Source organism: Calonectris borealis, chromosome 1 (genome assembly GCF_964195595.1).
Source record: "Calonectris borealis chromosome 1, bCalBor7.hap1.2, whole genome shotgun sequence".
Lineage (NCBI taxonomy): Eukaryota > Metazoa > Chordata > Aves > Procellariiformes > Procellariidae > Calonectris > Calonectris borealis.
Window position 1 is genome coordinate 14,238,267 of NC_134312.1, and position 26,065 is coordinate 14,264,331.

The 26,065-nt window shown below is 40.2% G+C and overlaps 1 protein-coding gene across 8 annotated transcripts in view; it reads right to left on the reverse strand.

The window, feature by feature from the left end:
• Positions 1-885: 885 nt before the first annotated feature.
• The window catches only part of SLC26A5 (solute carrier family 26 member 5), a 36,843-nt gene continuing 11,663 nt past the window's right edge, over positions 886-26,065 (reverse strand). For 2 of the 8 annotated variants that reach the window (XM_075144807.1, XM_075144790.1), the window contains exons 2-19: positions 22,999-23,212; positions 21,111-21,250; positions 17,783-17,893; positions 17,066-17,238; positions 16,377-16,541; positions 14,179-14,331; positions 12,882-12,964; positions 12,645-12,792; positions 10,800-10,913; positions 10,390-10,467; positions 9,437-9,532; positions 8,548-8,654; positions 7,285-7,354; positions 5,790-5,882; positions 4,722-4,844; positions 3,621-3,833; positions 3,292-3,346; positions 886-2,725 (exon numbers count right to left, since the gene is read on the reverse strand). In XM_075144807.1, coding sequence (XP_075000908.1) covers positions 2,583-2,725; positions 3,292-3,346; positions 3,621-3,833; positions 4,722-4,844; positions 5,790-5,882; positions 7,285-7,354; positions 8,548-8,654; positions 9,437-9,532; positions 10,390-10,467; positions 10,800-10,913; positions 12,645-12,792; positions 12,882-12,964; positions 14,179-14,331; positions 16,377-16,541; positions 17,066-17,238; positions 17,783-17,893; positions 21,111-21,250; positions 22,999-23,165 — 2,232 coding nt within the window. In that variant the 5' untranslated portion in view covers positions 23,166-23,212 and the 3' untranslated portion in view covers positions 886-2,582. Of the gene's footprint in view, positions 2,726-3,291; positions 3,347-3,620; positions 3,834-4,721; positions 4,845-5,789; positions 5,883-7,284; positions 7,355-8,415; positions 8,484-8,547; positions 8,655-9,436; positions 9,533-10,389; positions 10,468-10,799; positions 10,914-12,644; positions 12,793-12,881; positions 12,965-14,178; positions 14,332-16,376; positions 16,542-17,065; positions 17,239-17,782; positions 17,894-18,476; positions 20,672-21,110; positions 21,251-22,998; positions 23,213-24,168; positions 24,405-26,065 lie in introns of those variants that run through there. The other 6 variants (XM_075144781.1, XM_075144798.1, XM_075144816.1 and 3 more) reach the window with 6 other exon arrangements.

Here is a 26,065-nt window from a genome sequence, read left to right on the forward strand (position 1 = left end):
AGAGGAAAGTGGTTCAGAAGCAGTGCTGACAGAGCATCTCTGTTTACCAAGTGGAGCACTTGAAATTAAGTGTACCTTTTACTTAAGAAGGGTAAGTGAAGTATGTAAAGATCTTGGATCCTGAATTATCATCAGTACTCTTGCAAAAAAGGAGGGGGAGAGGAAAGTTACTCTGATTGTTAAGAGGCATCAAACCGGACTTAGGCTATCCGGTGACATTTGCTGTGGTGGGGCTTCAGCAGCGCATGGGTAGAGGCACTGCCCTGTCAATGCAGGCAAACTGGAGCGGGAAGGAGATGAGGCCTCTTACGAGTTAAAGGATGTGGGTTTGTTTAATCTAGGCCTGACAAACCTAAGGTAGGATTTAAATTTTTAGCTAGCAGTCTGTTAATCCGTATAGGGAAGAGGAGGCCAGTTTACTTTTCAGTAGATAACTTAGGCTGGCGAGCAGGAAGCAGTGCTTCAGCTGGTGGCAGCAGAGCAAGGAAGAGACCAGTCAAAAGGTGCAGGTGTTACCGGGTGAGTTAGTTACCAGCAGCGCTGGCAGTACCCAGGGGTGGGTTGCACAGCGCTAGTGCCGCCCAGGCTGGGATCTAGGACTTTCTTGGGCAAAGGCTTTCAGTCCAGCATTTCAGCAGCGCCCCAGGAAGGGCAGCTGCTGCTGCCAGGATGGGAAATGCGGCATTAACTGCATCATTGTGGGGCCTGGCACAGAGAGGGCTTCGTGCGGATGGGGGAGCCAGGAGGGCGAGGAGCAGGAACCTGAGCAGCAGGGAGGACCTGCATGGAGGTGGTAACCTGTCCCAGCCCACCCCTCAGCAACAGACACTTGCATCCGGGAGACCTTGGCTTGTTCCACATACAGACTCTCACCAAGTCACAGTGGAAACTTTTGACAAGTCATGATCATCACTTTATTTTAGAAGTTGACAGGATTTTGATGTGCATTGAAGAGACTACATAGTTAAAAACTGAAGCTGCAACAAGCTGAAAGTAGAAAAATATACTGTATGTAGATACAAAGCCTTGTTAAACTAGTTAACATTATAAAATGTAGCAAAAGTCGTTCAAATAAACACGCACAATGTGTTAACATGCATTCAATTCATTCTTTGAACTCCAGCTAAGCAGTAATTTCTGATGCAGAAAGCTTCCTATCCCTATTGGCAGGGGAGTCCAAGGCAAGAAAACATCTTCCCCAACCGCCTCTGGTTCTTGGGAAACTTGGTTTACCTGAAGCAAGCCCTAATCGCAACAGACCTTGAGGCAAAATAAAAGTATTAAGTTCTGCATTCAGAAGAGAGGAAGTCGTTTGAATTCCCTTACGCACAGGACCTGTGATTTGAGGATGCTAAATGAAATGTCCACCTCCCCTGTGCTGTCAAAATAACCTACAGAGAGATACTCTTAGTTTCCTACTTCTGCTCAGATTCATAGTGATTGCTGTTAGGGAAATACGGGCACTGAAGATGTTATTCTTTTGCTTGAATTACATTTCCATGTTTTTCGTCTCACACCTGAAGTTAAGCGATACCATAGCGGCCAGGTTGTGAAGACAAGAGAACCCCTCACTGCTGTTTCTTTTTAAAAACCCAAACATGTAACATTTTTGAGTTCTGCTGAAATCTATTTCTCAAAGCACTTAAAAGCTGAGGCAGAAGCAGCACTGCTGGTAGGAAGATATCTCAGGCAACAGAAAAGTACTTCTCTGGTTTTTTTTTGGACCACTGAGACTTTAGATCTTGTCTACATTTTATTCCAGCTTAAAGAGACTGCATATAGGGCATCAGTTCTTAATTTAATTTTAATAGGCTTCACTCCTGCTTTAAACCAGTTTTGTCTTCAGACTTTGAAGCTAAACTAATTTTAGCTTAAAATCAACTGTATTCTTTTCTAGAAAGCACAATTAGGTTTTGGCAGTGAAAGTTCCATATTGATAATGTAATAATTAAAAAATTATTCTCTAATTTGAGGTTCACTTAGAGTGAAAATGTTCAGGCAATGAAAAGTTGCATATAGTTGAGACAGGATAGGTGTTTTAAAAAAATAACTGTACCATCCAGGTTTAAAAAGAGTAGTAGCTAAATGCCACCAGTGTGAATTCATTAATCCAGCTGGCAGATTACTATAATTTACATGAATCTGTTGTATGCAGATGTTGACATCAGGCTTTAAAAGTCATCTAAGAAAGTTCTTTAAAGACACTGGTACAGTGCATTGCAATTGCAGAACAGTTATTTCCTGCAAGATCCCACCTTGTGGTGAGTTAAAGTGCCCATTTTCTCAACAGGAATAGGAATGTCACCTTGTCTATCAGATTTCGACTGTAACAGAACACACTGAATTTTCTTGTCTTGCATAATTTTTTGTATGTCATTGGAAGGCTATACCCTGATAGAAGGAAAAAATTCAAGAGCATGAAGGCTTCCAATTCCTTATTCACTCTTCCTACAGAAAATAAGCACCACCCTATACCCGTAGATACAAATAGCCTCAGGCTCTCTTTAAACTGTGCAAATTAAATATTCAGAAAGAGTCTCCGTCAGCATAAATCTGGCTTCCATTCTGCTCGATGCCACTCTTCAGAGGTCAAAGTCAGTCTGTGAAGCAGACTTGTCTTTCAGTTGGCAAGCAAGGACAGCGTCGTGAATACTGTGAAACAGCAACTCTCTCGTTACAGTGTTATCGAAAAAATTCAGTCTTGTCAGCTCATTCATGACGGGGCCTACAAAATAAAAACCAAACATGGCATCAGCGCATAAACTAAAGCACAAAGATGGAAGACAACAGTATCTCAGGAAGAAGACGACAACTTGTTCTCTTACTTGTTATGACTTAAAACATTTAAAATAGCCAGGTGGATCACATGCTACTTCTACTCCAAACGGGTCATTCTCTTACTCAGACATACACAGAGGCCTATTCTTGACAGAAGATGCTACAATTCCAAATATCAGAAACTTGGAACATTGCAGGCTTTTCTCCTTATTACATTATTACAATAATTTCAAGAGACAAAGTTTGCTGTGGCATTTACAATTTGCCAGCAGGAATAAATGGGAGCAGGATCTAGTCCCCACAGAACTCATTACATCAGTGCTCTACTTTGATTAAAGTGAAGGCTCTAATGTATATGGGTTTGTTTTTCCTCAAATCCAGTTTTAATCCAATTTTACGTGAAGTAAGTGCTGATACTACTGAAGCACCTGGCAGCAGAAAATTTGCGGCCAGAGGGAAAGAGATGAAGCACAATCTCTCCCACAAAGTTCACAACCCCCCCGCCCAACTCACCACTACAGCTGGCAACACAGACGCGGACACCAACTTCTTTGTATTCTTTTATAATCTGCAACAAGAGTTGAACTGAAGTTAAACGTGGGTATATCACTGTACACATTGCAGTTCTGGAAGATGTAAGCCAAGCTTACAAGATGTACGCTGCAGAGTCCACATTCCCCAGTATTCAGCTAAAACTTACAGAGCTACAGAATTAAAACCATGATCAGGTGAGATACCGGATTGTATTTGAGCTGGCATTTATGTCTCACGCTGACAGGTTCCCTGTTAGATATCTCACAAGTTTTCTATGGTTTTTTTTGGGGGGAAAAAGCCCTACTTACTGATTTTAGTGTTTTTGCTCCAACTGAATCCACAAAGTTCACCGGGGTGAAATCCAGAATTAACGAGTGGATGTTTGTTTTGGGCTCCACGAAGTGTTCATGCTCATCAGGAGACATGTCTTGTACACTAGCATCTGCAGACGCAAATTTTCCATTTACAGGTAACTCATCACTTGCTATCTCATGTTTTACACTTGCTTCCATGTCGTTAGTCTGGGAGAGAAGATAAATACAGCTTAATGACAGCTAATGCTTTTTCAGTGTAGATCCCCTTCCTCCCCATACTCATCTGTTCTTTCAGCCTTTAAAAGGTGTACAGCTCCTAACCGTTACAGGAACTGGCTTTATATGCACACATACTTCCATATCTTATGTATATGAAGGTTTGTTCTCTTATGCCCAGCCTTTCTACAGGCACATGCAAGCAGCTTAAAGCTGTTATCTTAGGAGTGAATTACCCATTTCCTTCAAACACTGACACCCATTCGTATGTTTTTACTCCATTTCCTTGCCTTATCCCTGCTGATCCTGTCAAGGCCTATATATTCAAAAGAAGCAATCAGGCTCTTAAGTTAGGCATTTGGTTGGTTCCCCATGTAAAAAGCACACACCAGTGCCCACCATGGGGGTGAATTTAAACATGCACAAAAGCACAAGCATGTTTCAAACAGTCCTCAATGTACCTCCCTCACTTAACCACGCCAGGATCAGCAGTGCAGATAGCACCTTTTTATTACGGGGGCTGCTAATTTGAATTAATTTTGTTATATCCTATTTCTGCATGATTATTCCAAGTGTGTGGGGAGGGGCAGAGCTAGGGTCCCTCCAATTTCTTCCAACACCACTGCTGAGACAGTACGACAGTGTGGAAAGGCTCTGCTTTGCTATGTGCTACCTGAATGTAATCAAGGTTCAACACAATTATCCAATCCAGCCATGAGCCCCTGATCCTTAAAGCTGTTCCCTCAGTAGCCTGTACACACTGCACAGTGCTTGCTCCCTAAGCCCTCCTACCCAAGTAGCACTCTCTATCTTGTATAAACAAGAACGGTAACACTGGAAAGCAGCATGTTAGCTGATAAAGCAGGGGTAAATATTTACCGAAGAATGCACTAGTTTCAACACAGCTTTCTTTCTGTGTTCATTTGCCGCCTTTATTTCCCTGGCATGCCTCTTCTGGGCTTTTCTCCTTGCTGCTAATACGGCACAGGGGTCCACTCCAGTCTGTCATGAAAAGAAAGCACGATCAGAGGAGATTCAGCTTGTCAGGATGACATTGCAGTATCAATTAGCACTGAATTCATCACTGTCAAATTTAAAACACAAGCCTGCATTGTTCAGTTTCCCTTGGTGGGGGTGAGAACAGTATAAAGTAAGAAGGAATAATCTTGGCAAGCATTGTGTTAACAAGATGAGGAAGAGATGCATCACATTCTTTTCTTGAAATCGGAGAGTGCCATGTTTCAACCAAATGCTGATTCAAGTGCAGAGAGCAAAGGGGAGAGAAGTGCATTTGGACATAAATCACTAATGCTTCTTGCTTTGTGAAGGTAAGTACCACCCACCTGTTTTGGATAAGACTCATCATGGGAGCTACAGAAAAAATTTTTCAGAAATTAGTAAGGGTGCAAGCGCTGCTGGGTCAGGCAGTTCTGCCCTTAGCTAGTTCTGTTATTGCCATTCCCACCCAATCAAACACGGGTTAGACAGGAGGTGAGGCATACTCTGTACTCAGGTAATTTGTTGCTCATGAGAGGCATTAAATGCCCACAGTATTCCATGGTCTTAGACTCCAGTAAAGTTTGTCACCCAAGAAGGAAGCTTTTATTCCCAGACATTTTGTTTTCAGTTCAGCAACTACTTATTTCCTTCTGAAAAAAAATGTGCTTGACCAGTTTGTGCTCTGCAACCACCAGACCTTCCATTCACAAGCGGTTAGTATTAAGCTACACTTTGTCCGTTTATTCCCTCCCACCATGTTGTTGCTTCCTAAGATGATTTGCAGTTGGCTGGAATGTCATCACCTTCTCATATTTTACTGATCACCAGGGGCCACAGGCTGAGAGACACTGTGCTAGGGGCTACGCTAAAGGGGCTGAAAGATGAGCATATTTCAGAAGCCAGTTTGAATTTTCAAGACACAGATATTAAAGAATTTGCTTTACTCACCTTTTTCTTCAGTGCACTTGTATATGACTCGCTATTGGCAAAATAAAGTGATGCATTAGCTTGAAATATTTTTATTCCAGGATGTTCTTTAACCTAAGAAAAAGAATATTGGATGTGCACAGCTAAGTATTGCCTGCACTAGAAGAAGAGCACCTGTGTGATCACAAGACACATGAACATGCAGCCCAACAGCCAATGGCTATCAGCATGTGTCAAACAAAGAAGGTCAGCACTGTTGTGAGCAAAGCCAATCAGAAGATCAGAACTTCCACCTTTCCCAGTGTAATGTTGCACACAATCAATGCCATGTAACATTTCTCCTTCTTTATAACAATGAAATGTACAGCCATAAAAAGGAATTAAATATTTGCAGTTCTCTGATGTTGCTATCTGCAGCTGGTGTTACATTAGGAAACCATGCAGATCTAGGAATGCTTCCTTTTAGCCTCCCTTTCTACAGGCATAATGACTTATTTCTCTCTTTCTCTGTCTCTTTTTCTTTCTTGTCTCCTCTTTCAAATCTTTGGTTTTAAACAGGCTTTCAGAAAGGTCGCAGTATCACTTCTTTCCTCTACTTTAAATGAAGTCATCTCTGACAGGCTGCACTCTGACATTTTACATGCAAATGACCTGGCCAGCAGCAGAGATCCAGCCTGCCATATGCTGCCAACGCCGTCTTTATAGAGGAGGAGGAAATGCTAACTGCATTCAGTATGACAAAAATGGAGTCTCCTCTTCTTTGCATACAGGTATAAACATGCCCACATATACTTTTGCTTTGTATCGTATTCAAAGCAGAACTGCTGGTGAGAGAACGTTTTCAGATTACAGCATCATCTTTTCACATAGGTTCTTAGACTGGTTCCTGAGGAAAGGGAAATGTAGTCTTCATAGCAGCATCTCTGAGAACATGGCAGAGAGCGCAGAAAATTGTAGTTGCCGTTTATGAATAAATACAGCATGTTTATATCCATTATATTGACAAAATGTACTGCTTCCACTGACTTTTGGTTGAATAAAATGGCATTTATAAGAAGCTAAGTGCATGGCGAGCAATTGTGCCATTAATCACATATATTTAATGAGCAGGGGATGGGTGGAGGCAGGGAGATGCTATTTTGAACAGTTTGTGCAATTCTGAAGAACAGATCAGTTTGGGTCCTGGGTTCCATGGATTTCATGCAATGCTGCCACACAAGTAAAGAAGGTGGCCTTGTATGCCTTTGTGTATATAGCAGGTTTAGCAGTGGTATTCCTACAAACCTTACCATTTTGTACAAGCTAGTACAACGGAACTAGTATAAAGGTTACTTTTGATCACCTCCTGGTCAAATGTACATGCAGTACAAAAAGTTAAATTTATTTTCCTCCCCTTCAACACAGGTGAATGCCAGGCAGACAGTACTATATGTGCAGAAGGGCTAAGCAGCAAATTGCCACAGTCATCTTTGCTCCACTACATAAAACTCTTCAATGCAGAAGAATACACTCCTACCTCTTGGTACTCTTCCACATCACAGTAGATGTCAGTCTCAGGAATCTGACCAAGGATTCTGTATTGAGGGCTAGAGAGAAATGGAAACAAATGTTTCAGTATTATCACTTATAAAGTGGAAAAGTGAGTGTTCAATACAGGTTGACACTTATTTTAAATGGTCATTCTGCAGTGTCTGTCTGGTACAGGCTTATCTAAACGTGGTCAAATGCAGTGGGCAGTTTATGGAAGGAACATCATAAAGGGGCCATTGGGTGACTAGAAAAGTTTGCTTCTGACAGTGCAAAAACAATTTAGAAACTTAGCATTGTAATGTTGTCATCTTCTGAAAAGTATGGGCCAAAGCATGCAAAGGTACAGGGCAAATTCTCTTTGGCGTGAACTGGTGCAATTCCATTGACTATCTTGCACATACGGAAACTCATACTGGCAGAAAACATGCTGCAATTTCAAAGAGCCACTCTGCTCCCAGGACAGTGCCTGAGAAAATGAATATTCCTAACTCACAAGCAGTGCGACAGCAAAGTACATTGCTGTTCAGTTTGCAAGAACAAAACTGTACAGACATGGCAGAAAAATACTCTTATTTATGCAGAACGGAAATCTCAGAATCTGGTTTCATTCCAATACAGACTGAAACCAACACTTTAATACATTTTCACCTACATATCCCAGACCTTGAGCCTAGAAGCCTAGCATAACAGTCCTATCCACACGTGCAAGAAATCATTTTGCCGTGGACCTGGAAAGCTTCACAGTAAAAACTTTGTCACTTTGAATGGGGAGAGAAGAGAAGTGATTTGAAAAACTAGAAGGGTAGGCACAATTTTCTGACGAATTAGAACTTTCTTATAAAATACCTAAACATTCATCTAGTGATAACCTAACACAACTTCTGCTTGACTGTGACAATTAGTGCACACAAAATGTAATCATACTGAAACTAGCATCAAGCAGGTTTGAATTTCTGAACTTTAGGCATTAAAAAAAGTAAACAAGAAGATTAACCAATCTAAGAAATCGAAAATCTTCTGTTTATTATTGAAATTGCAAGTTTCATGCCCTTTAGAAATATTGTTCTCAGAAAAATAAAATGCGAACCCTGGGTCAGAGCCACAGGGCATGACCTACATTATGAAGCAGATTCAATACTGCATGCAGTTGAAGAGGTTGGAAAGGTCGTCTGCTTATTTGCAACCCTTAAACAAACAAAACCACACAGAAGATCAGCAAATACTAATTTTGATAAAGAAGAAATCTGACCTTTGTGTTCTGTAGATAACGGTTATCATTGCAAACGCTACTGCAGTAAGCAAACCATAGTCTAGTCCCAGGAAAAGAGAAGCCACAAAAGCTACCACCCAGATGGCCTAAAACAAAGAAAAGCTCTGAATTATTATGCATCCTTTTCTGTTAACAGCAAAAACAATAGCATAATTCAGCATCAAAACCTATGTATCACTTCTGTTCAGGAATAGGCTATAATGTAATCCATCATGATAGCAGACTGTAATTACCTTAACCTTTCAGAAGGGCATAGAAGCTCAAGGCACACTAACATAACATCTGACAAACTGTCACATATTAATTAATGTCTTAAGTCCTGTTCTTCAAGCAATCTTGCGTTACCATCAGACTCCAAATATCTTAGGATAAAAAAAAAAATATGCAAGGCCCGCGAGCAGCTCTCGCTTACTTCGATTAGCCAGTTAATCGAGGAGAAAAATGCGACCAAATTGTTCCCCACGATACACTCTTAGTTCTGGCCCACGCCAGCCAGGTTTTTGGTTTGTCTTAAAAGATGGCAAATACCTTCAGGTAGTTTTCTTTGTTACTCTGTATTTCAAATTCTTCTCAGACATTCCCACAGCCTTCAGTGCAGTTCCCATAGCAACACTGCAAAAGCTTTGCTTTTACTACAACCAACTACTTCTGACCTGAGTTAAAGGTTGTTGAACAACAATAAAAACATTCTTGTATGCAACAGATCACTCTCCTAGGGTACTTACAGCTCCACATCTTATGTACATCTGCAATGCAACACCAATTTATAATTCCTTGATAAGTTTCTACCCTGTGTTGGGGGTTAGGAAGAAGAGGAACAACAAATTTAATACAGTAAAATATATGCACCGAGCTGTGTATTGCTCACCAATTCAATCTTACTGGTTCTCCAGAAGTGCGCGATGTCTCCAAACTGTTTAAACATTCCTTTCAGGTTCACCATTACAATTGCAGCTAGCACTGTCTAGGAATATCACACAAATAAAATTTTCAGAAGCAAAATAAACCTAATGCCAAATAAAAACTTCAAAGCATCACAAATAACCATATTTCTGTGCTTTGTACAACTGATACAAGTCTACTGAACAGATGTTCCATTCAACTTTTCAGGTAGTTCAGTGGAGATATGCTTTTACTGGAGCTGCAGAAATGGCAAGCCAGAGTCAGTACAGTTTGATTTACTCTTTCCTGGCAAGAGAAATCACATATTCCTGAGCTCCATGCAATTATAGTGCCTGTAGCGCCTGAGGCAGCTAGAGTATAATCTCAAATTCAAGTTTCTCTACAATATACTGCAACGTTTCCTGCAAGTGTCATATATGTGTAACCCAAGGTACATCTCCTATTAAACAGGAATTGCATATTATCCTATGCAGGACCTAGAACCAAACTTTTTTTTCTTTTTAAGTGAGAATATATTTATTCACGTAAATATATTTTTATGCAAATAAGTAAAACTGCAGCAAAACCAACTCATAATGCTGAGCCATCACCTAGCCCCAACCCTTTCCCAGCTGAGCTGTTACTTTAAAAGAAAGTAATTTTTTAACCTCTTCCCAGAATTCCTATGCTGCAAAGGGGAATTGTTTGAAGGTATCATTTTAATGTTTCTAAAGAGAGAGTCCAGAATGTCCAATATTAAAAACAACAACAAAAAAAAAGCATGCCGGATCCTTAAAAAACCCATACAAAATTTAAAGATTTCAGGATCAAAGCCTAACTGTGTTTGCTTACTAAGGATCCCACAATCTCTATTTTAAGCAATACTCGCTGGCCTCTGTTCACTGACAATGCAATGCCTAACAGGCAAAACTCCCTTACCTGTGGAAGTGGTTCAAAGAGGTATCCGATAGCCACAATTACCAACAGAACCATAATTGAAGACAGTGCACCTGCAATCTGAACAAAAGAAGCAAGAAATGATGGCAGAGTATTAAGAAGTGCCCCCAAAGGGCAATATTACTGATTAGCTAACCCCTCTCATGCTTTCCACAAGGCTGGTTGTTCAAGTGGCCTTTGATCCCTCCCACTCAGTTCATCCGTTTTGACTGTCGTGCAGCCTGCTACCCTGGCCTAACCTGGATTTGAACATGGGAAATTCCAGTTATTCCTTCTGGCCCAGGCAGGGAAACCTGGCAATCTAGCGAAGCTTCAGACTTCAGCTTTGGAGCTCCAAAAACTTTGTTTTTGTTTGGCATACTTTGTTTGGCTCAAAATTTGGGTTTACATACCTGAGTTTTCCCACCGGTGCTTTCCTGGACAAGACTCCGAGACATTGAGCAAGTGATTGAAAAGCTTTGGAAAAATGACCCCACAGAGTTACATATTCCCAAGGCAATAAGTTCCTGCATTAAACAATAGAGCAAAACAAAAGGCAGTTATACCTAGCAACCGTATGAAGCTGGAGCTATCCATACATATTAATAACCACATCTTATTTACAGTGCTTTCTAGCAACCTTATTGTAGAGAATAAGCAACCTTATTGTAGCTTATACTTGTGGTTCTCACACATGCGCAAGTTGATGCATGTTAAATCATCTGTTAAATAAAGTATCTGATGAAGTGTTCAAGACACTTCCCGTCCTTAAATGTTACTGTAATGAGTCACACTGAAAACTAAAATGAATGACAGCATTTCTTGTTTTGAGGACTTCTTCAGCTTGGGGATAACTTGAATTTTAACACTGAATATACATGGAAAATGGTTTCTTATACAAACACTGTTCTTTGCTTCCCACTCTAAGCTATCTGTTTAGTACTATTAGAACAAAGAGCAGCCTTCGCTGTGTTTCCATGGGTGGTAATCCATTGCTGTACGTGAAAAAAACAACGTGTCTCCACTGTTTCATCAGGAAGATCCCACATGAGAACTGTTATCGTGAGCGAGATCAGAGCTCCATCTACCTCAGTACTGTGTTTCTGATGCCTACAAAAGTATTTGCTTGTAATGAGGCCTCCCCAGATTACTCTGCATCCCACTATTTGTAACCGAGGTGATTTGGATTATACGTTTTCAATAGTTCTCAATGAGTTTTTCTCTTTGCATTTGTACAATACTTTTTTGATTCATTTAAATGCTCAGCACGCATTGCATCAGGTGACAAGGAGTTCCATAGTTTAACATCCAGGTGAAGTAGCATCTGGCACCTCCTGAGGAAAAAGGTCTAGATGCTTAACTCAGGTCAGTGATGATTACGTTAACTAACATAAATAGCGCTGATTCCATTCATGCAGCTACAGATTTGTCCTCTTCTCTCTTTGGGTAACAGAAAACAATGATATGAAGGATGAGATTCATCTGACCAGATGTAAAAATCTGTAGGTAAGTGTCATTTAAACTCCATTTACTCTCATTTTCAGAAGGGGGAACAGCTGATCTGTGCTGTGTCAGATGCTTGTTCTAGGAAATGAGTTACAGTATATGAACTCTCTGTCTCCCTTGACACCACCACAATGATATCAACCAATAATCCGATTGCAATATTGATTCTAAATTGCACAGGAAGGACAGAGTAGGTGAGGATGACATATCGTTTTAGTTTTAGACAGTCCCTAACCACAGCCTTTATCACTCAAATCATGATCAGAATGCTAACTACAGACAGGGCCAACTGCTGCCCCAGAAAATGATAAGCTGCCTATTTACAATGGGTGGGAATAAAAAGAAACTATAAAACATAATTGGAATTTCTAAATCTTAGATAATAGTTCTTTGACACATAAGGCATTGTATTTATCACATGGGAACTCTCTGCTTCATTCTATTACAGAAAGCAGAGATAAAGTAGCTGCCCATCAGAACAGTAGTCTGTCACAACAATTAATATTCATGCATATGCTCAAGTCTAACAGAAGCAAGTTTCCCAAAATGAAGCTAAAAGTGAAACTGGTTATTAAAACACAGCCAGAAGAACTTAAAATAATTCCTGGCATTTAAATGCATAGGCTATCAAAAACCTGACCTGATTGCACTATGAAAGAAAAACTCATTTTTGTCCAATATCCCATTCTACTTTAACAATGTAACAAAGGTGCTACTGAGAATTTTCAACAAAGTAACCCCAATACTTTTACCTGATTCCCATCAATGGTGTAACCATGTTTAAGGGCAAAGATCTTGGCCATGGATACAGCCATTGAAAATCCAACTATTGCTATTGCTATTGCATCCACAAATATTGCTGGGATGAGCTGAATCTCGGGAACTGCTGGTGCACGTAACCTTGGAGATGAAATAAATATTTACAAATTACTATAATAAAAGCTACATACAGAAAAGGTATAGTTTGAATAAGAATATATCATCCCTACCCTTGAGGAATATTCCCAACAACATCCACTCTGTATGACTCACTCAGATTCATTCCAGCTGAAACTCCTGTGCCAATAATTACCTAAAAATCCACAAACACATTTGTAAACATCAGCTAGAAAGAGATAAAGCCACCTGAAGAACTAATAACAGTTAGCTGTTTATGAATAATGCACACAAGGGATTACATTTATTTGTCAATCAGTTTTCAGGGGGTAAAGGAGCAGATAAAAAGGAGGAAGTATCACAAATTTCCCTCCATCATTTATAAGTTTCTTGGAAACAGTTAAATGGAACATGCTATGGTGTGATCTGAATCACTCGAATTCCCTTTGCCTGAGCCAAGCTCAGGCAGAATAGTGTATTGAGAAATTAAATGCAAGGACAAGCCAAGGACGTCTGCACTGCCATATTTTCATATGCATAACCTGCATGCTATCTGTAAACAGAAGTGGTGCAGCAGCAGTGAAAGGAACAGGTGTAAGATCGCTTTGTGATCTTTACTGTCAAACAATACCCTATTACACGACCTCCACCATCTCTCAACAGCATCCCTTTTCCTTGTTCCTTCTATCTAGATTGTACCCATACCTTCAGTTATTTCCTTTCTCGGCTCTGATTTTGTGCAGGTTGTTTGACAGCTCTAGTTATCCAAGAACTCACTTTTAAATCCAACCACTTCTAAAGGTGAAAGGTTATCTGAGATGTGGGCTTGTGTGTATTAAAATACATGGGTAAAGCAGACGATCTTAGAGCAGTCATTCGAAACAGAATCAATGCTGCAGTCAGTTGTCACTCTCAGTAACAGAGAAAGGAAGGTAAGTCTTAAGTCCCACTGGTTCCTGCTCTTCTTTCTACCACTGCATTTTAAGAAGCAAGCAAGCCCTGCAAAACCTCTGAAACAGGCATCGGTAAGCACCTTCCTCCAGGAGGGGGTTTTGAGCTCTTGAACTCCAAGTGGGAAATGCCAACTCAGAGACATGTCTCGCAGAGAATCATTCAGGTGCTGCAACTCCAGGGTAGAGTGGGTTTTACAACAAATCTCTACCTACCCATTGCCATAGGGGACTGTTTAACTCCATTTTCAATTCTTCTTTGGGACTTTATGCCTAAAACTTGGGCACATCAGACCCTAAACTTATGAGTATCCAAACCTTTAACTGCATCAAGCCTCAAATGAATTATGTTCAACACAAGCTACTCTAAAGCTCAATAAGACTTGATAGAAAATGAGGTAGTTTCTACAGCTTTAGAATAGTTATATAATTTAGCTATAGAATTTCACAACTGGCTTACCACAATGATCTCCATAGGAATAGGAACTGGAAGCTTCTTCTTAAACCGGAGATTAATTTCCTTTCCAATCAACAATAGAACAATGCATGTTAATCCAACAATCAATGCAGCAATATTGGTGGTTGTAATTTTTGAAAGCACAGCAGCTATGCTCTGTAACACAACAGAAGTATCATAATTATTCCCAAGAAAATACAATCTTCATGGAGATTTGCCACAAAAGAGCAAATTATACACTGCTGTTCAGCTGTGTTTTTAATCTGCATTTACAACCACATTGAATCAGTGCCTTACCAAAATCCCCATTGTTCCCACAAAACACAGAAGTTCAGAGTCTCTCAGTGAGGGAGATGCACTTGCAATCATTTACAGTATCAGTCTTCCTCAAATGGGACAAAAATTTGGAGAAAACACTATCCTGGGGGAAAAAGTCTAAACTAAACCACACTTCTTATCCTCAATATTTTCACACATATTTCATACTGGCAGCTACCCGAAAGCAGTAAATGCAAACTCCTTCTAATACCTTCAAATATTCTTTGGCAAGTCTACTTAGAGCTGCATAAACCATTCTAAAACGATAAAGCTGCTGATACAACCATTGAGGTTACCATAGCAATATGATTAAATAACAGTGATCTTGCAACACTGATGAACTGGCCATTATTCCAAGTATCTTTTAGTTGAAAACAGTATTAAAAGAGTGTTAGGAAAGAAAGCTTGCTGGAACACACAAGTTGCTAGAGGGTAAATGATTCCCCTACCAATTACTCCTCCTTCTTCCACTGCATTTAAAAAAACCAAAAATAAATAAATGACCTCTGGAGAGGTCTTTGAAAGAAGATGTACCTACCCTTCCTTAGACAGAAGGAAAATTACAGCAACTATCAGGATATTATACATTCAGGATGTTGTGGTAGTACATCTTGAATGTATACCTTCCCTCCTATTTGTTTGGCAGTTAGTATGCCTGGTTTCCGGATTAGTGAACTAAACAGCAAATTAGGAATTAATTGTTAGTGCAGCCTTGTTTCCAAAAGGTTTGTTGTATCTGCACAAATATACAAGAAAGATTCCCACAAAGTATTTTCTATAGCCTCCATGTAGTCAAAATCCTGAAGCTTCGTTATTGCTGAGCCATCAATCTGCTCAAAAGCTTGGGTTTTCACAGATATCTGAGATCCTCCCTATTCTTCCACTCAGGAGTCTGCAAAATCAGAGCATTGATTTTGTGATAACAACTTGGGCTTCCTAGACCGGTAGGCAAACCAGATTCAGATGCATTTCAACTCTGCTTGTTCATAACAGCAAGAAAAGTAATGCTCATATAAACTTAAAAGCTTTGGTTGTGATTTCAATTAGAAATGTCCCTTTAAACAAATAATTTGCTGCATGGGATCCATTACATTTTTTTCAGAGCACAACTGTCAATTTTAAATTCAAGTGAACAACAGCTTTTGGTTTTAGCTAAGTCATACTAACCAAATCATAGCTTTAAACTGCATGGTTTTTCTTCTGTCCTCTCACATCACTGTACATTAGACAGAAGGTGAGTGGAAGATTAGGCTATGAGTTATGTCAAATACTGGGTCCCTACATGCTCTGAACAATCAGTTTGAATGGTTAGGGTCTTCAATAAATAGCAATGTTTTACACTGGTGTCCTTATTTCAAAATAGTTTTTCCCACTACTCTAAAGAACAGGTACATTTATGATGACACAGCACTTTGTGTCCAACCATACTACCAAACAGCTTACAAACAGGAAATGAAGAATACTCCCATCAGGAATTGTGTGTAAAATTAAAGAAATACAGACTGGGCAAGGTTCTGAGAATAACATTTCCTAGCTTTGCAAAACGTATCTGGTCTACAGAGAAGCATTTCAGTAGCACATTTCCCCACGACGTACAAGAGACTTGCCTCAATGAACATTACCTGTTCATATTACAAAACTACATTTAGCAGAATCCTAAAATCTGACCATCTCAGACCATGCTGATCTATCAAATCAACCCAAGCGGCACTTTGAGATGCTCATATACTGCTATGGCACTTAAAAACCTCATACCCAGTTTTGAATACTGAAGTATTATTCTACTTAGTGCCAAAATAATTAAAAAAATAAAATAAGAAAAGGCTTAAGTACTAGCTCCAGACAATGCAGAATTTGCATGTTTAGTAAATGTAGTTACTCACATATACAACGGAGAGGGGTCCACTGTATCGGTTAGTCTTAATGCCAAGTAGATACTTTAATTGAGAAGTAAAGACATGAACCGCAGCAGCAGTAGTAAATCCTCGCACCAGAGGCTCTGTTAGATAGATGGCTACAAATCCAAATCGAAGGAGACCTAAACACAACTAATGAAGAAGAGAAATATTAACCATGTGACTCTCACTGTAGCCTGAACATCAGCACTATATAGCAGACAGGCCACAGGACACCTCTTCTTACCTCGATGCCCAAGCCTGATCAGGCAAACCTGAACTTGGTCTTTCTAAAGCTGCAGTTCAGTAAGCAGCCGTCGCACCAAATCTGCCATGCCACTGGCAGGTGCAATGTGGGATATGGGTAAACATACGTATTTGTATGCATTTATGGACAGATTAGAGAACACCAGCTTGAGTTTTTCTCATGGGATAGGATAAAATGAAAGGGGGGAGGTCCCATTTTTCCCAGTCAAGCCAAGATGCCAGACAAAGACTTGCCTCCAATGTATCCCTCCCTGTTACGTGGCTGCCATGAAGCAGCCTCTATTCTACACAGTGCAGTGCTGAAGCACAAGTCTACTGACAGGGGATCCGCCATGACCCAGCACTCCTTGCAACTGCAAGTCTAGCACCAGCATCTGAACTTGCCCTTACAGCAAACTGCAAGCACATACCTGGATAATTCCTGAAAGAAAGGCGAGAGTCACAGCTACCTGTACCCTCTTGGTATCCCTAGCATGGTAATATTCAGTAACATTAGTAGAATTATAGCCTACAGAAATCATTTCATCAGGCACTTGTCTCACAGCAACGCCGCCAACCATCATACTGATCACAGCAAAGGTGCCTGAAATAAGAGGGAGAGGAAAATAGTTGGTTAAAATCCTGGCTTTTTTTTTTTTTCAGGAGTGGTTCTTATTAAGAGATATGTGGCATTAAACTATAATAGTGTTTTCTACCTAAATATTGTATTTTTTAGTACCAAAATCTGTTCCAGTAGTCAGCACCATTAAAGCTAGTTAGATGGTGAACATACACCTCTATGGTAAGTAAACCTCAATTTTTTTCTATCTCAGTTTCTATTATGCAAATTAAAGATTCATCCTGGCCACACAGACAGTTGACTGCAGCGATGAAATTATAGTTCAGGAGTTCACAGCACACATTTCTAGATCTAATCCAATAAAAGACGCTCTTCTATTCCTTCCTAAGTAGGATGGATTAATTAACAATAAAAAATACTGCTAATGTTTGACACATTTGTGTTTCTCCTATTCAGTTAAATTTAAATTTATGGAAAACAACTACACTTTCTATTTCTCCAATTTTACTTTTTACAACTTTATTAAACACACGCACACACAGACTTTCAGTTATCCATACAGATATACCTATTGATATGTGCTTGGACGTTCCAAAAAAAGTATATAGAAAGACAGGATAAAATGAAGAATATAGGCCATATACTGGGGGAACAGCTGCCAGCAAAGCATAGGCTAAACCTAGAAAACAGACACAAATATGTATGTTAGGCAAACAACAAAAAAAAACCATCTGAAGCAAAAGGATTTAAGCCTACTAAAACTGAACTCACCTAACAGGAAATCTAGTGACATATCACAGGTTTAAAAAACAAGAAATCTTGCAGGGAATACTCTTTACTATGTATAATACCGTATAGCAGTGCCTAGAAACCTGATGGTTTGAGTCAGGAAACCAGAAGTCTCTAATTACAGGCACTGCAGGTGTGTGCGTGCGTGTTTGTGCGTACATCTGTGCACCTGTGCACTCATTGTTTTGCCTTTGTGGCTGGAAATACTTCTTAATAGCCAACACTTTTTGTTGCTTTTGTTTTCACCTGTCAGAGAATGTAATTAGAAACACCCAAACCCCCAAAACTCCATAACCAGTGGGACATGTTTGATTTTTCTCCTTGTTTTCTCAGCAGACATGATCTTCGTGGTAATCTATGACTGATTAAACACTTCCCTCCTCCCTCACCCCAAAACGAGTAGGATGACATAACAGTTTATGTTTCCGCAAATATGCTCCAAAACATAAAATAAGCAGAGAATCATTGCTTACAATCTGTAAGGCCGTAGAGCTTATACAGTCTGGTATTCTTCCCAAAAATGAAATTCTTTTTGTTTTTAAGCTCTGTCCAGTTCCACGCAGTGGAAGTGCGATCCACACCATTCCTATTTGTAGGGGGGGCTGGCAAGCACGGCAGTGGAGCTATGGGGGAACACCTCCAAGGGACGCTGGGGAGGGACACCTCCCACGGTGCTCCCCCTCCGCGTGACTAAGCATGTGCTTATCACGGAACCAGGCTCTCAAGCAAATCGTGTGCACCACGAGATATGGCGCATAACTGTCCTGAGCAGTTCCAGCAAAATCAATAATTCTACACAGCTTGCGTTAATGAGAATTAGACACCAGAACTGACCAAATGGGCCTCGAGAAGAAAACCATGCTGTATCCTGGCTTGGCTTGGTTCTCCAATTCACCTTTGCAAGTGCAGACTCATGACACCTGAGGAAGCTGTGTGTTCTTACCACACTTGGGCAGACTGGTCCAAGTTAGGACCAAAAAGCTGAATGGTCCAGGGCAAATTACAAAAGGAAGCAATGGTTCACCCACCATGGAGAGCTAGTGATACTCGAAAACACTTCTCCCTATTAATTTATTTTTAAACTGAGAGACAAAGCGTCAGGTTACAATGAAAGAATAAAACCAGGAAGGGATCTTCTGTGTCATTCAAGCACTCTTGTGCAGTGTAATAGCTCACACGGCCTTGCTCATGCCCTAAGGAATGTCTGAGTCCTAACCAAGAATCCATATTCCTGTCAGAACTGGACTGATGATATCGTTTATTCTCTTGCAGCAATGAGCTTTTTGTTAAGTACTTCTGAAACTCAGCACACATATATTCTCTGCCCCGGGGGCTACCTCTCATGCCAAGAGTATCAGCAGAACACCTTGTACTATAACAGCCTAGCCTTTAATATGGTGATGAACTTAGTACAAATGACCAGAGCTGAAAACCGGTGGTTTCAAAACCGGGAGGGTGGGTCTATGTGAAGTTCCTGATCTGAATACCCTTTTATTCCTTTTCCTTTTCATTTGTACTGGCATTTTTAAAGGCTGTCAGTGCCAAGGAAATAAAGAGATATTGACATGACAGGAGTTCATGGCTTAAACACCCTGGTCATTGTAGTTCTGCCTGAAATGATTCCCAGGCTTCTTTGAACTCATGCTTGCTATAATTACACCCATTCCAGAAAAATAAAAGTTTAACTTTTGTCTTTTTAGAAAGGGAAAGATTAGGAGCAGTTTAAAGGCGTGTCTGCAGTCACCAAAGGAAAGAATAATGTTTAGTTTAAAACGAAGTCACAAAGTTAAGTATAAAGTTTACTGCTGACCACTTAAATTTTAGTGTCCTTATCTGGTCATCACATAAACTGTGTTTCAGTACACAACCAGTAATGTTTGTGTCTAGTATACGTCAGATTTGCCTGACAGTTAACCACATTACTTATCAGTTTAAGATAAGTTGATGTTTATATTTGTGTAAGAAAAAATATCCTTAATTATAAAAAATTGCATAAAACTGAGAAGCTACAGAAATAAAGAAGTCTCTCCACAGACTAAGATAGGATATTCCATTGCTTTAATGGGTTACCGCCTACTAAAATCTAGGCTTCTTGGATTTACAAATTAATTCTTCAGACCTGCCTCAGCCTAAAGTGGAACGAGTGAGGTGGAAATATGAAATAAGCCAAAACGCAAGTAAACTTATATATGCTTAATTACATTATCCTTAGCATGAGGACTCCTCTGGACTGGGCTCTGCACAAATGCAAGAATTCCCTCTACTCCAAGACCTCCTGGGTTAATCTACTGTGACTGTGGCAGCTGTCGTGAAGCTGCCATTCCCAGAGCAGTGATGGCACCCCATAATGATACTGCTGTAAAAATGCTGTTGCTTTCTAACCGCACAGCAGTTCTGAAACTGATGATAGTAAGGTGTCAGGCTGAACAAAAGATTCCACTGGTCCAGCCACCAAGAGCTGAAGAGAACGGTGAACACTGGCTTTCTCTTTGTCTTCCACAGAGTCTGCTCCTGCTTCAGGGCCAGGCTCCACTTGGGGTGAAACTTCCAAGTAATTTAACAGAAACTTCACAGATTTGCAGTCTTGTTATAGAAGATACTTTTGATTTATTTCCACCATGTAGATCATTGCCCACTACTATGGTTCCAGCTTAAACTGGTGACTTCTAGCCTTAAGACAAAAAGAGCGATCAGTCTCTGATTTCTTGCAGTTCTTCTCTGGCTGAATTTAAGTTTGGTTACTTTGCAACAGTTGCTCTCCTAAAACATTATGTCTATAAGATACTGCTACCCGCTGTAGGAAATTTGCTACAACTTTCAGGATGAGGAGATCAGAAAATAACTGGGTGCATTCAGCAAAGTTTTAGACATGCACTTGAACTGTGAAAAGTTGTTCTGTCATTGAGAGCTGTTGGTATTGATCGGAGAGGTAAGTAGTTTTAAGGGAATCAAGATTATGGGCTGGTCTGCAGAATGCTGTACTGATCTCCACACCTGAAATACCCATCCTATTCTCATGAACATCTGTTCAGCAAGTCAAGCACTACCATAAAAGCACACACAGAAAAAGCAAAGGGGAGGACAAATAAACCCAGAGAGATACTCACCTTGAGGAAGCTGCATAACCCCAGTGCTTATACCTGAGATAATATCTCCTAATAAGTATTCCTTCACTGGGTAACGGGGAAGCCATTTTAAAATTGGTAAGAAACTGTAAAGATGAGACTTGGCTTTCTTAGAAGAACAACTGAAAATACAAAGCAGAAATAAAAAGTTAGACACTAGCGGGGGACAAATGGCTCGAAAAAATTGTCTTTCATCCCTATGCAGGGAAACAGCTCCATTAAAGGCAGGCTCAGGTCCCTGATGACAGTAATTTCTGGACAAAGCTTAAGCACAAACAACTATGACTCCAGTTAATTTAGCCCTTTATCACATGTTGGTTGCTGTTCACAAACCTTATGGCACTGGAGAAGAGAATCATAGTCTTGTGAGGCTGGAGGTCAGTGGGAAGTGAAACTGTTCAAGTCCATGCACGACTGAGCAATCATGCAACACTTTTTGCTGAGATCATTCCTAGTAACAATCCCCTGAGGATAACTTGCTTTCTTACAGCAGTTTTCACTCATCAAAGTACTTTGCAATGCTTTTTCCTGTTTATATTTACTATTTGTGTGCTTTATACTTTTTTGATGATAACATTTTATATTACTATGCTTTTTTTTAGAAAAAAACTATTATTTTACGAATGCTTGTTACTATCACTGGTACTGATAAGCTAACTTTAAGGCTACTTGAGAACACAGCCCTTCTTCACCCTGAAAGGAAAGGCACTGAAGCCAGCAACACTGATCCCTGTGTCTCTTAGCAGTTACTAACCTTTTGAAACCCTGACTCTTGACAAATGAATAGAGCCAGGAAATAAGTATCGCTATCCAGTACTGCCATGCATCATACTTTGTTTGTACTGTGGTAAGAAAGTTTACCCTTGGGTAAAAATATAACACTGGGGTCATATAAACACTTTTCTGTGTAGGGGAACTGCAAAAGAACTGCAGAGATTTGTTAACATTTCTGAATTCTCATGGGACTGAATTGCATAGTGAAGAAGCCTATTGCTACAAGTGAGAAAAGAACTAGAGTCATCCACACTTCTCCATGTTTAAGCAGATTGAATCACAAGAAGTCACAGCTCAGGAGGATTTTGATCCACATATTTTTTATTCAGGACAGATAAGTTTTTTGAGGTGGAATTAGGTGCCATTACCATTAGAATGGTCATTCCATCAACCAAAACAAATCTCCAAATGTCAAATCATATGAACAGGAATATTTTACAGACAAGCAGTCAGGCAGAACAAGCTTCTAGCAAGAAATTGAATCAACTCTGCAAATGAAGCATGGATAAATATAAAGCTAATGAGAACTTAACTGGAATAAGTTTCTCTTCACCATCCTCTGGTATCACAGAGCAAGAGTTGCACAGTTAAAGACATTTCCTGTCTAACCAGATGATACTCAGATTCCAAGGCAGTTAGTTAAAAGCTACAGAATGCCTCTATTAAGTCCTTATTAGACTAATAATTTAGATTTCTACACAACTGTCATACACCTCCATTCTCCTTCCATGAAAGGATCACCTGAAGCACAAATTTGGCCGTAAGTATTTCCATGTGAAAAGGACAGGTATTTTTCTGGGTCTTACAAATTCATGTCACATGATTTGACTAATACTTCACATTCTTACGCTGCATATTTTTCCTTCGCACTTTAATGAAGGTAGTTCAACCAATTTATCCAACATTTTGTAATATAGTTATATTAACATATAAAAACACATAAACAACTTCATCACAGTCTTACTGAATAATCAAAGTAGAACTAGAGCTTTTATCTGTTAGGTTTCTTTGAAGAGATTACCAGATATGTGCATGAATCAATTAAGAATTAGAATATTTCTAAACAATAAAATAAAGATAAGACAAAAAACCCTACCGACAAGAATGTGCAATCTTCTGCCTTAAAGTCTGAGGTGTTCTTTCTCGTCTGTGCAGCTGTTCTTGCAAGAGCTCTTGGTTATATATTGGTCTATCCATACAATACCTCTGGGTTTGCTCAAGACATGCTTCATGTTCTCGAGCATGTTCCATAGTTGATCTCATGGAGCAGGAGCCAAAGAAGAACAGTTCCACAGTCTCCACTGAAAAACCTGGTTGCAGACAAAATAAGTTTTGTTATGTGATGGTTTTCACTGGGATAGAGTTAATTTTCTTCAGAGTAGCTAATATGGGGCTATGTTTTAATTTGTGCTGAAAACAGTGTTGATAACACAGGGATGTTTTAATTATTGCTGAACAGTGTTTACACAGAGTCAAGGCCTTTTCTGCTCCTCACCCCACTCCACCAGCGATTAGGCTGGGGGTGCACAAGGAGTTGGGAGGGGACACAGCTGGGACAGTTGACCCCAACTGACCAAAGGGATATTCCATACCATATGACGTCATGCTCAGCATATAAAGCTGGGGGAAGAAGGAGGAAGGAGGGGGATGTTCGGAGTGATGGCATTTGTCTTCCCAAGTAACCGTTACTCATGATGGAGCCCTGCTTTCCTGGAGATGGCTGAACACCTGCCTGCCCATGGGAAGCAGTGAATGAATTCCTCGTTTTGCTTCGCTTGCATGCGCGGCTTTTGCTTTCCCTATTAAACTGTCTTTATCGCAACCCCTGAGTTTTCTCAGTTTTACTCTTCCGATTCTCTCCTCCATCCCACGGCGGGGAGTGAGTAAGCGGCTGTGTGATGCTTAATTGCCAGCCAGGGTTAAACCATGACAGGTTACTTTTTTAACCTTGGATTTGGCATTTCCTTTCAAAGAATGTATTTTGACAAGCTAGAGACAAGAACCGTGAATGCAGTTTAAAAGCACTAATGAGATAGTCTGTAACAGCAGTAAGTAAATAAACCACACTCACAATACTGTATGGAAGCCATTAATTTATGCTTCTCTTAGGTAAAGAAAGTTTTTGCATTAATAACTCTGTAAATAATTGCAGAAACAAAATTGGAAGGCTATATTCATGCTTATCTGGATTTCCCCTCCTCAGTTTTTAAAGGAAATGTCAGCATCGAAGGGAGATTACTTTATTGCTGAGTTACTTTCTGCTTACCCACAAACTGTCACATCCATCTCCAAAAGACAGAACTCCAATTTTAACACTGAGAAAGCCACTTCTTTCTTCCAGATAGCCAGTTGCTTCCTGCATCCATCCACCTGCTTTCTCCTCTCTCTCTTTCAGAGGCTTCTTTTTCCAGATAGCATCTCAAGTATGCACAATTCACTACTTTCAAAGAGTTATTCTTTCAATGGATGTGCCACTTACTGCTATTCTCGGTCCTGCGCCCACTAAAACAGGAGTCAGGAGATGTACACAATTTTAAAACTAGCCAGAAGGTTTGTAAACATCTATTTGTCTGTCTGATTCAGTGCCATAAATATCTTAACATGTTTAGGAGATACTCTGTTAATTCCTTTGCCCCATGTTGGCTCCTTCTACGAATATGGGGCAAGAAACATAACTCCAAATTATAACAAAATGACAGGACTGCTATATCGTTAAGCAGAGATGCTGGCTAACGCTACATTTGATGACAGAACGTGAGTGCAATGGAAAACAGAGCCATAATTGTGAACAAGGCCCGTGGGCTCCAGTCCAGCAAGTCACTTAAGCATGTGTTTGCCTTCAACCAAGGGAGCTAACCCAGAGGTGTTTAATTTTTAGCTGTATATCAATACTTTCCTAGAAAAGGGTTACCATGCAGAAATTAAACAAATTGCCACCTAAACATTCAGACAAAGCTAACCATGACTGGTCCAACTCGTTCTGATTCAGCAAATACAGTCTGCCCGGGAGCAAAATACCAATATTGCTTCCTAAGCCTTCAGTCTGACAAAGGTGCTGGAAGCCCCACCCAGGGCTCACTGTCCTCTACCTTCCAGGACAGACACGACCTAGCATCTCTTCAGTTCTCATTATTTTGTAAGCAAGATTTTCCCTACATGACCACAAAAGGATATGTTTACCAAAATTACTATTTTTTCTTTACAGCACATTCAAGATTTACTTCAGCTTTATCATGTGAAATAAGGTACCTAAAACTTGATATGCTACTGTTCTTAAAAACAAGGGTACTACTTTTGTACTCCTGAAACACATTTTAAGCTTCTTTTACATCTTTCCATAGTTTCAATTCACCAAGAAGCCTGAATGACATTTTGTGAACTATTTTCTCGTGTTATTGTTTAGCAAATCGTAACTCTCAGCATTATGATTTCCCCCCTGCCTGCAGATTTTGAGCCAGTCAACATTAGAATAGGATTGTTCTACCAGCAATTGCCATCTGAGCAGCCCTCTGTTTTTTTTTCTCACCTCCATATTATCACATGTATCTTATTTCATCTTTACAGCAATGCCATCCATACTAAGATGTATGTTTGGCCACTAACATCTATAACTCTTTTTTTCCACATCAATGTCTACCCACCCACAAATAGCACTTCCTACTTCACATCCTGCCCTGTCACAGACAGTGAGCTACCCGTGAATCCTAGCGTATTAACTTCTGCCCAGTGAAACTGAAACTTTAACCACCCTAGTGCCTGCTGGAAGGGCACACAGCAGGGCACAAGCAATCCAGAAACCTTCTGAGGTGCAGTGATGATAGCTTCCTGCCACAGGTGATGGAGGAGCTCACAAGGAGCTGACATTCTCTGCTGGACCTGATACTTACAAACAAGGAAGAACTGGTCAGGAATATGAAGCTTGAGGGCAGCCCTGGCTGCAGTGACCATGAGATGGTGGAGTTCAGGATCCTGAGAGAAACAAGGCATATAGGCTTATAACCCCAGACTTCAGGAGAGCAGACTTTGGCCTGTTCAGGGACCTGCTTAGAAGAATCCCATGGGATACGATCCTGAAGAGAAGAAGGGTCCAGGAGAGCTGGGCCTCCTCCAGACTCAGGAACGGTCCATCCCGAGTAACAGGAATTCAAGCAATAGTGGTAGGA